The 11387-nt window shown below is 50.6% G+C and overlaps 1 protein-coding gene across 1 annotated transcript; it reads left to right on the plus strand.

Annotated features, from left to right (window-relative positions):
* Window positions 1–1281: 1281 nt before the first annotated feature.
* Window positions 1282–8588, plus strand: TTC24 (tetratricopeptide repeat domain 24). Its single transcript, XM_068541036.1, has 11 exons — window positions 1282–1366; window positions 2528–3237; window positions 3428–3631; window positions 4246–4374; window positions 4527–4639; window positions 4994–5092; window positions 6130–6227; window positions 6384–6484; window positions 7146–7242; window positions 7411–7566; window positions 7668–8588. Exons 2-11 carry the CDS (start codon window positions 2532–2534, stop codon window positions 7747–7749), a joined length of 1785 nt encoding a protein of 594 aa, XP_068397137.1. The 5' UTR covers window positions 1282–1366; window positions 2528–2531; the 3' UTR covers window positions 7750–8588.
* Window positions 8589–11387: the final 2799 nt, after the last annotated feature.

Genomic DNA, 11387 nt, shown 5'->3' on the forward strand with positions numbered 1-11387 from the left:
TTGGTGTCAGTCTATTTATCTCTTGTAAAAATAAAATACAGTGTGTGTGAAAAAAAAAAAAAAAAAGAGGTGGACAGAGGGCAAGCAAAGGAGATGGAGAAGGAGTTGTCAGCACAGGAGAAGGACAGCCAGGACACAGTGGGTCATGGAACCAAGTGAGGAGAGAGTTGCAAGGATATGTCAGATACAGCAGGGAATCAAACAAGAAAAATGATTCAGAAATGATCACTAGATCATTGAGAGGTCATTGGAACCTTGGTGAGAACGGTTTCAGTCCCTGCTCCCTCCCCAAATCCTCCTCTCCCCTTAAGAGAGGCTACTCAGTGAACAACAGACTGAGCTGCATATTTGGCTCTGGCTATGCTGTGGTAGCATCCTGAAGGCCCAGTCCGTGGGCAGAAGCTGCAGGCTGCTAGGAGAGCCGGCCTCGGGCATGGGCACCATCTGTGGCACACAGCACCAGGCCTGCACGCAGCAGGCACTCAGCAGAGGCTGCCTGGCAAATGCAGGTGAGCCCAAGTACTTCCTTATAATTTTGTTTCTGGCCATGGCCCCTGCTTAAAAGAGGCCTTTCTCCCAGATAAATGAGGACATTTGCTTTCTGATGCAGGCCACCCTTGGTAAGTTAGGGCAGTAGGTGCCTGTTGTCCTGGGGCCTGCTGTCCTCTCATTAAGCAGAACCTGGAGGTTGCAGATCAGTGGAGCTGGAAAAAGGAGTCCGGGGGCAGAGAGGCTCTTCTGATCTCCAGGCCCTTCCTGACCATCAACCTTTCACCCTGTTTCCAAATGTGAAACTACCACACAGAAGCACAGTGTATAAGAGTGTGTGTGTGTTCGTGTGTGTATGTGTGAAAGGGTTCACTTCTGGGACAACCCAAGCCTCATTAAAGCTCGCAATCACGGTTAGTGGAAGGGACCTTAGGCTAGTTAGCCCAGAATCAGAAAACCTGGGCTCTAATCCCAGCTACATGAGTGCTCTGTGACCTCAGGCAAGTTACATCTGCTCTTCTGAGGTCCCTTCCTCTGTGAAATGAGGGAATGGGATAGATGATCTTTGAAACTGTGACTAGTAACAAGCCCTTGATGCTTTGATTCTTGCCTGAAGTGAAGGATTGATGCGTGTGTCTGCAAGGGTGGGGAGAGGTGGGGCAGGAAGGGCAATGGGATCCGCGTATCTGTGCCCAAGCACCAGCAGGGTTCAGCACTAAGATAGGGCATTTGAGCTGTCAATCAAAGAATTCCCTAGGAGTGGAGGGCGGTACCTGGTTGTCTGGGAACCCCAGGGGCTCTGAGCTAAGAGATAAGGGAGGTAACCCTAGCCTGAGGGACCATTCCAGAAAGCCAGCTACAGAGAAGATCGAAGGAGGTAAGGCGTTTTGTGTCTGGGGCCCCAAGACCCGGTGGGGGCAGCCGGGAACGCCTCAGGAATGCGGGCTTCAAAGAGACAGGATTCCTGGCTGTTCTTAGGAGCAGGGGGAGTTTCTTTAAAAAGAAAATGTATCACTTCTGCCTGCTTCTCCTAAAGAAAAAAAAAACAGGGAGAAGAAGAAGCAAATGGGAGGGGCTGAGAGCTCAGCTACTGAATCTTTTCCACTCCTTTTCCTGTCTCTCGGGAGGAGAGTTCATGAAAAGGTTTTGCCTTTCTGGGGGAGAGATACTAATGGGAAACACATGCTGATGAGAGAAATGTATTTGGGTTTAAGAGTGCCCTGGAGACCAGAGCAGGATGTTGGGGGGCTGAAACTAGCAAGCAGACAGAAAGCCAAGGAGGTAGGGGGGAAAGAGGTTCCCCTTGAGATAGGGAGTAAGCAGTAAATGGAGAGACAGCAGCCCTGCTCCTGGAAGTTGGCTCCTTGCCAATTCCATGGCCTATGCAGCTTTGTGCCACCAGTGCCTTGTGTGGCTCCCGGCACACAGCAGGAGCTCACTGTTTGGTGAGCTGACTTGAACTATATACCTTGAGATTAGACAGCAGGAGAACCTAGATATGAGTGGATGTCTTTGGAGGCACAGGGTGAAGGAGATGGTGGAGAAGAGGCCCTGTATGTGCTCTGTTCGTTCATCCATTCATTTATTCATAATAATAATCTAATGATCTATAAAACTTTTTCATCTCATTCAATAAGCATATATTGAAAATCTACTATGTGCCAGACCCTTCAAGTTGCTCCAAATCTAGTAGGGGAGATAGACAGGAAAGTCAATAATCCTAAACCCAGTGTGTTAAATGCCATAAAGGACATAAGGTGCTATGGGAGTACAGAAGAGGGACCCAGTTGGTTGAGGGGAGGGGCTTTCTGAAGGAAGCTTGAAGTGAGCCTTGGAGGACGAAAAATTAGTCTGGACATTAGAGTGAGAGTTAATATGGTGTTCAACGGGTTAGATGAAGCAAAGTGAGATGGCAGAGAGAAATCCTTGAAACCCTGAGGGTCACATCAGGGCAGAGGTAGAGCTGAATTGCCTAGAGGGATAGTGCTTTGGAGGAAGCCAAGGATGACATACTGCCCCCTCTGCTCCCAATCGTCAGCACTATGTCTTCCCTCAACACTGAGGATACCCCGCAAGAGCCCTCACCCTCGCCTTCAAGCTCCAAGAAGAAAAAGAAGACAAGAAAGTGGCCACGGCAAGAGGCCAGCATCCAAGCCCTCACCAGGGCTGGCCACAGGGCCCTATTGGCTGGTCAGAATCACAAGGCCTTGACCAGCTTCCAGAGGGCCTTCCTCCTGGCTTCCAAGTCACCACAAACCAGGGACATCCCTGTTCTCCGGGCCTGTGCCTTCAACCTGGGGGCTGCCTACGTGGAGACTGGGGACCCAGCCAGAGGGCTTGAGCTGCTCCTACGAGCTCAACCTCAAGAGACAGCCCAGGGCGGGTGTCATGGCGACCAGTGTTTCAACGTGGCTTTGGCTTACCATGCCCTGGGCGACCTGCCTCAGGCTTTGGCTTGGTATCACAAGGCCCTGGGCCACTACCAGCCACTAGGTGACCAGGGGCAAGCCCAGGCAAAAATGGGAGCCTGCTACCAGGCTCTGGGACAGCCTGAGCTAGCAGCCCACTGCCTGCAGGAAGCGAGCCGGGCCTACGCCCAAGCAGGGCAGCCCCGGGCTGCAGCCCTGGCACTGGGGGCTGCAGCGGGCTGTATGCTGAAGAGCGGGCAGCACGGGGTGCGTGATGTGGTGCAGGTGCTGGAGGAGAGCCGGAGGCTTGCTGAGAGGAGCACTGAGCGAGGACTGCTGGGTGAGGCCTTTGGGCAGAGAAGGTGTGGGATCTGGGGAGATTAAGACTTGGTGATACTCTGAGAAGTGGGGTGGAAGCAGAGGCACTTCTGAGGGCTGGGGGAACCCTGGGAGAGTGGGACAGAGGCTGCAGCAGTACAGCTTCAGCTGCATCTGACCTGGCTACCACTGACCTTGGCCATGCCCTCTAGGGCAACTCTATAACGACCTAGGCCTGGGCTATTCCCAGCTCCAGCTGTTCCCGCTAGCAGCAGAGGCCTTCCGGCAAGCCCTGCCCCTGTGCCGGGGGCCAGGAGAGGAGGCCACGGTGCTAAGAAACCTTGGGATGGCCCACAATGCCCTCGGCAACTATCAGGAAGGCCGGGAGTTTCACCAGAAGGCTGCCGACACGCACGGTGGGTACCAGGGGCTGGGGAATGGGATTGGGGCCAAGGGACTAAGAGGGGGTTCCAGCTGGGGCCCGGAGGCTGAAGAGTAGATGGACGTTTAGAACTAATTATGGGACTGGGAAGTCCAGAACAGGGGAGTGAGGGTGTGCAGGGGGTGCAGGAGATGGGATAGCCAGACAGGACAGAGGGTCATGGGCCCAGAGGCTGAGGCCTGGGGTTGGGAAGGCAACAATGGGCAGAGGGAAGAGCCCTGGCTGGTAGAGGAGGCCTGAAGTGGAGCCAGTGCTTCCTCTAAATGATTGTGTGACATTTAGCGAGTCATTTTTGCTTTCTGAGCTTCAGGTTCTACATGTATAAAAATGGAGCTATTAATACGTGCCTTGCCTGACTCCCTGGATTTATACGTGGCTCAAACTAGCATGGGGGAGGCATTCAGGCCAAAGCTCAGGACTGAGGAGAGGCTGGGTTTCACGCGTTCAGGCCTCTGTGGTGCATCTGGAGGTGTGCCAGGGTTGAGCACAAGGACTCCTGGCAACCCTCCCTTTGTCTTTGGGGGGGTAGGGTCCTGATGCCCCAGCAGCCAAAGTCCTCTCTTAATATGGGGCGGGCTCTGTCACCAGGCTCTGTGGGGCAGCGATGGGAGCAGGGCCGGAGCTTTGGAAGCCTGGCATTTGCACTGAGCCAGCTGGGAGACCACAAGGCTGCCAGAGACAACTATCTACATGCTCTGCAGGCTGCCCGGGACACTGGTGAGGGTGAGGGGGTTTGCAGGTGGCTTGGGGTGGGGCAAAGGCTGAGGATCCTTGGGGCTGGTGGGGAGGCAGACAGGGGGACTTGGGGTGGGGAGTACCTCTGGAGGGGTAGGGAGCTGTGGGAGGACCTCTCAGGCTGTCTTCCCCAGGGGACGTGAAGGGGCAATGGCAGGCCTGTGAGGGTCTGGGGGCTGCTGCAGCCAGACTGGGGCAGCATGACCAGGCTTTGAAGTACTATAAGGAAGCGCTGGCCCGGTGTCAGGTGAGACCCTCCATCCCGGACTCTAACTCTTCCCCAGTATCCCTCCAGCTGTCTCCTGCTATCCTTTCTCTGGCTGACATTCCTGCCTTCTCCCCACCATTCATTCACTCGTCCAATGTGCATTGAGCACATTGTGTGCTAGGTCCTGGGACACTATTGAGAGGAAGAGTCCATCTCTGTCCACAATTCTGGGCAGGCGGTGGCAGGACCCTGGCAAAGGCATGGGGATGGGCTAGAAAAGAGGGGAGACAAAGTCCCCTTCCCTCCCCTTTTCCTGTTTCTTTCTTCCCCGATCCCCAGAGGACCACAAAGCCCAGGCTTCCTCCGTTACCCCGTTATCCACTCTCTCCCCAGAAGGAACCAGATTCGGTGCGAGAGCGGCTGGTGGCCAAGCTGACAGATGCCATAAGGACCCACTTGGCCCGGGGTGGGCTGCTCCCGACCCACACCCTGGTGAGCTGACACCTGAGACAAGGAGCGGGGGGTGGGGAGAGGTTACCCAGAGAAAGGGGTGGTGGTGAGCAGAGCTGCTGTCCTCAGGGCTGCTGCTGCACTTGACTGCTCATCTGTGTTCATCTGCCCTGGGGCCTGCATATGGGATATATATCACTTTCCAGAGGCCACCTGGGGGTGGGGAGGTGGGCGGGGGATTGTGTCACGTCTCCAACACTAGGGCTGTGCCAGGGCCTTGGCTGAGTGGTAACTAGCTCAGTGGGTGAAAGCCAAGGGGTGCCTTCAAAGATACTGAGCCAAACCTGTGAGCAGGTGGAAAGGTTTGTCCTTGGCTGCAGTTCCCCAAAGGGCCACAGGATGGGAGCAGTGCTCCAAGGACGTTCCTCTCTCCCCTCCCTCCTTCGCTAGGGGGCATTTCTCTGTGGGTCTCTAGCCTTGTCCCTCCTTCTCTGACTCCTTCTCCCCCTCTCGCTACCTCCCAGCTCTCTCAGCAGGTCAGTGTCTCTCCAGCTGCCTCCTCCCTTACACTCTGAGATTTCTCAGGCAACCTCCTACGCCAGGAATTGAAATTATACTTTACTATTTGTTATATTTATTTACTAGGTTTTATGTTCTCTTATTTGAAAGACTAGGACACCATATTTATAATTTGCAAGTAAAATTAAATTAGCCTGGTATATGCAGAGGACTGGATTGGGGGTCAGAAGAGCTGGGTTCCATCTGAAGTTGGCCACCGACTTTGTGTGACTTTGTCCCGGAGGCCCCAGGCAGGATGAGGTGGTCATTAAGCTCTGGCCAGGTCTGATAGTCCATGAGCCCGAGTTCTAACTTGAGAGTTACTAGCAGGGCCCTTAACACAACAAAGGGCATTGCCCTGTAATTTCATCCTCAGACACAAGGCACAGCCCAGCTGTCTCTAGCACTTCTCTGTCTCTCTGGGGCCATTGTGTGTGGAGAGAACATACATGCATACCACAACCACAGCTGGGATGGCCATTTTTCTGAAACTGATTCCCTTTACTCCCCTTCATTCCCAGACCTCAGCTCCAGGGGGGCCCCAGGCTCCAGGTGGGGCCTGCCCTGTGGTGGGGACCCCAGCCAGGGTGGGAAAAGGCACAGCAGGAGTGCGGCACAGGTGAGTGAGTAGGGCAGGCAGGAACAGAGCTTCAGGTGTGGGTATGGCCTCTGGAGGGTGTTGGGAGGTGTCACAGACTGTCAGTGGCCGGTGGGATCTGGGGAGGAGGGGATCTGGCTGGAGTGCCACTCTGCCCCCTGTTCCCTGCCCCTACAGATCTTCCAACAGGTGGGAAGATGAGTTAGAGGAGGGCCACGAGGGGAAAGAGGAAGAGTCGGCGAATGTTCTCACGACGTCTTGGGCACCAAGACTGGAGCGTGAGTCTAAGTAGGCTGTTTCCAGCTGTGCATCGCCTTCCCCCAAATGGGAGACTCTCATTTCCTTTATCCCCACGCCCCACTCTGTCATTTCCCCGCCTCAGGTCTGAGACTGAGGCCGCCCCACACACACATTGTATTCCCAACCCCAGGACCAGGCCTCCCCACTTTCTGCTTGTCTCTCAAGGCCCTGGCCCATTTCCCCTAAACCCTTTCCTGAATCGCCTCTTCCTCCCTGCTTCTGAGGCTTTCCTAACATCTAGAACTTTGTATCTTAGGGCACCAAGGCTTTCACACCTACTACATGCCAGGCACTGGATGCTTTTCTTACCTTAGCTTACTGTTTACTAGTCTCTTCCCCCAAAGGCTTGGCACTCTGAGGACAGAGTTCCTTGCTACTTGGTGACTTGAATTCACTGATGTCTTCTTTTCAGCGTGTTTTCTTCCAGGCATCAGTGACACTGGTGAATCATCCCCAACTTTAGTCGGCCCAGGTTTGCCAAGCACCTGCCCTGTACAGGTGTCTCCTCTGTGTACAGTAACCAATACATCCCCTGATACCCACCCTCCTTGTTCTTCTCCCAAAGATGTCTCGTTTCCACCATGATGGTTCTTGGTGCAGAGAGGCCTGTGATGAATGTGTTTGGTCCTCTCCATTCAGGTCCAAGACCCAGGGCCCATCTCTCATTTGGAGGCCAAGGCCCCCTCAGAATGGAGAACCCTGGCCTTCTGGTCACCAACGGCCCCCACAGCAAGAGGTGGGTCCCTGGGGGAAGGGAAGAGGCCTGGAGAATAGATAAAAGAAGTAGGAGAGGGTATGGCTTTGGATGACTTTAATGGAACATGATCACTGTTAAAGTTGGGGGAAGATGTGGTCTGGTGCTTAGGGATATGGTGCTTTGAGCCTCTTTGTCTTTGCCCTTTAGCAATCTGAACGGCCCTCACCCGGCTCTGGAGGCCCAGGGTGTCCCCTGCCTCCTGCACAGCCTGAGTGTAGGCCTCAGCGAAAGGGAGAGTCCTGCTGAATTGGGGGACAGGCGGCTTAAGCCTACTCCCTCCTGCCCTGGAGCCTGCGAGCAGAGGTAAAGGCCAGAGAGGGTAACAGAAACTGGAGCCAGGGCAAGCTGCCTTCTGTTCGCTCCCTAGTCACTCCCATTGGCAAGCCCCTCTCTGCCTCCTTCAGGTCATCCAAACAGCCCAGGGAAACCCCCAGCAGGAACCCTCAGAGGAGATCCACTGAGTCTGGCTTCTGCAGGATCATGTGACCCTCCCCCGCTGGCCACAGCATGGCCCCTGCAGTACCTCCTCAACATACACACTTCAGGGGCTTCTGGGGCTGAGCCCCTTCCCAGTCATTCCCAGTGAGCACTATATGGACACGGAATACAACGTCAGAAAGTGGGCTCCAGAGCAGGCTGGACAAGGGCTTTGCAGGCTCAGCACTGAGGTGGTCTGTGTGCTCCTCGTTGGGATTTTTGGACTCAATAAGCAAAAGAAAAATGAAAAACGGATGGTGAATTTCTCCCCTTTCCTTCTGGATTCAGACCTCACAATTGCTAAGGCCCTTGCCAGTTCTTAAAACTATGACATCTTGGTTAAGAGGCTTTGGAGTCACTGACTCCATTTTCTCACGTGGGAAATGGTGATCTAATGCTACAGAAGATACGCCTTAACCAACCAATGGATGCATTCCTCTTCCTCCAAGAAACATAGCAGATGCTGGATGCAGGCCCCTCAGGCCTGTAGCAAAACTGCTGCCAGCAGCTGCAACAACAGTATTATGTAACACTGATCACTTAGCACATACCACACACTGTTCTGCAAAGTGCTTCACAAGTGTCTTCTCCTTTAATCCTCACAGCAGATGAATCCCCTTTCACAGATGAGGAAAACAAGGCACAAAAGTTAACTGGTTTGCCACCCAGGTCACACAGCTAGTAAGTGAAGCTGCGATTCAAACCTAGGCAGTGAGTTGAGTACCTTCTAGAATGCTGTGCAGTCAGTTCTACTCCCCCAGTTAAGCCATTGCTTACCGAGTTGGTTGTGTTTGATACCAAATGTGTTTATTCCAGTTGTGTTATTGTAATTTGTAATTTAATTAAATTGATGAACTAAGAGTGTGAAAACAAGCAGTTTCTATGAAAACTAAGTTGAATCCTTAGAAGACGTGATTCAGGTGAGTCACCTTAAAAACTGCTGTTGAATTAGATGTAAGCAGAGAGACTATTACAGATTGGGGGAAAATCATAAAAAATCTAGATGAATTTTGCACTCAGTTTGCTTCAAATATACAATTAATTTTTTTTCCACCTTAAGGACACAAACTGCAAATTGCAGGTGATATGTAAGTGGTGAAGTTTATGAGATAAGGAAAATGGAGAACTACAATCTTTGGCCCTATCCTCAAAGACAAGACCCTGGTCACACTTTGACAGATGGCAAATGAATGGGTTTTTTTGGCCGTGCCATGTGGCTTGTGGGATCTTAGTTGCCCCACCAGGGATTGAACCCTGGCCCTCGGCAGGGAAAGCGTGGAGTCCTAACCACTGGACTGCTGGTGAATTCCCTGTATTTTTTGTTTTAAGTCGAAATAAAATTATCTACTCCCAGTCATGTCAGATAAGAGCATGTACTGTACTGTGAATTACTTCACAATGGAATTTTGAGGATGCATTAAAATATTTGTAGAGGACCTACTATGTTCCAGGCACAGAACTAGGTGCAGGGGACACAGCTGTTAATCTTCCTTATCTAAATGGAGCTTATTATCTTGTCAGGCATTCAAGATGTCTTGATTGGGATGCAGATTCACTGGCTGTAACAAAAACCAATAGAACATTGCCTTTAAATAGAGAAGGAAGGAAGGAGAATGGATTTTGAGGGACAAGTAGCAGCATCTGCCGCACGAGAGTATTGCTACTGGGTCAGGCCAACCCAATATCAACCATCATTGGCTCTACCATTTCATAGCTATATTATCTTAGGAAAATTACTCGACTTCTCTCTGCTACTCAATTTCTCATCTCTAACATGAGGATAAAAATACATCATAGGATGGACAGGATTAAATTAGCTAATATATGTAAAGCATCTGGAACTCAGCAGGTGCTCAATCCACATGCCCTTCTTAAACTGGTTTTGAAGGCATTTCCCAAAGAAAACTCCAAAATCTGAAAGGCAGCAAGGTGGACTAGGGCACTTGGGCACTGCCTTCCTGAGGATAGCCCTCATTTGGCTGTTTCATAAACTCTGAGTGTGTCATAATTTTACAGTTACGTCTCATCAGAATGAAGTCAGCAGTTGACAACCCTTTAGTTACATAGTTCTGCATTTGGAGAGGCATTTCAGCATAGAATAATGCTTAAGACTACATACTCTAGGGGCTTCCCTGGTGGCGCAGTGGTTAAGAATCTGCCTGCCAATGCAGGAGACACGGGTTTGAGCCCTGGTCCGGGAAGATCCCACATGCCTGCCGCGGAACAACTAAGCCTGTGCGCCACAACTACTGAGCCTGTGCTCTAGAGCCCACGAGCCACAACGACTGAGCCCACGCGCCACAACTACTGAAGCCCGTGCGCCTAGAGCCCATGCTCGGCAACAAGAGAAGCCAATGCAATGAGAAGCCCGCGCACCGCAACGAAGAGTAGTCCCCGCTCGCCACAACTAGAGAAAGCCCATGCGCAGCAACGAACACCCAACGCAGGCAAAAATAAATAAGTTCATTAATTAAATAAATAAATAAAAATAAAAACACTGAAGATCACTGCATACACAGCAGCCCTTACAAAAAAAAGACTACATACTCTAGGTCAAGCTGCTTGGATCCTAGCTCCACTGACAGCTATCACTGTATCATTGGACATGTCACTCAACATCTTTGAGCCTCAGTTTTCTCATCTGTAAAATGGGGATAATAACAGAGTTGTGAGGATGAAATGAGATGATTCATGTCAGCACTGGGCACATAAACTCAAAATGTTATCTATGTCAAAGAAGCATGCTTCACATTGTGTTTTAGAAATGAATCTTCAGAATTACCAAATTAATTTTCTCAAGTAGGCCTGTAGGGAGTCTTGACTAATATATAAAAGTGAAACTACATATATACCGGTGAAGTTATAAAACAAAGTTAATGAGGTCTTGTGTAAGATCATCCAATTGTAATGTAAACCCTACATTTCAATTTAGATGAGTAAACTCAATGAGTAAACCACAAACAAAGTCTAACAAAAACAATTTTCCACCACAATCCCAGTCTGATACATTCAATTTCCCACAACAAACATGTAAAACAAACATAGATGAAGGCCAAGGGTACAACCCATAGGAGATGTTAAACCTCTTATAATTAAAAAGGAGACTATCAGAGGAGTAGTTAAAAGCAGGAGGGGTTCTTGTTTTCTCAGTGAACTAGCCGGGAATGGAATTCATGATACAGAAAAAGAATATACTAGCATAAAAACAAGACCTTCAATCCTGTAATAAACCATAATGGAAAACGGAAAAAAATCCCCACAAAAACCCAAGCCCTTCATTCCACCTGGATAATTATCTTTATCTTAGTGCCTTAATGTAACCGGTCTGTTATTCCCCAAACTTCTCTCTTAACCCGGCAGGAGTGTGTTTGCATTCTTAAAAGCTCTTGGGTTACAAGTTTAGTCTTCCTCTCCAGGTTTTTCTTGAAATATTATCGTGACCTGGAGTCTAGGGTTTCAACTACGTTTTTAATCTTGGCATACTCAACCTATTTAAGGTTTATGGTTTTCTATTTCCACAGCTATTACCCGATAAAGAGCGATAAGTATTATGTATGATTAGGGAAGTACAGCGTGCTATCCTGGTAAACAGAGATAGGGGAAGCTAATTTGGTGGGGAGAGGGGTCCTAAGTTATATGAAATGCTT

This window comes from Eschrichtius robustus, chromosome 3 (assembly GCF_028021215.1).
Source record: "Eschrichtius robustus isolate mEscRob2 chromosome 3, mEscRob2.pri, whole genome shotgun sequence".
Classification (NCBI taxonomy): Eukaryota; Metazoa; Chordata; class Mammalia; order Artiodactyla; family Eschrichtiidae; genus Eschrichtius; species Eschrichtius robustus.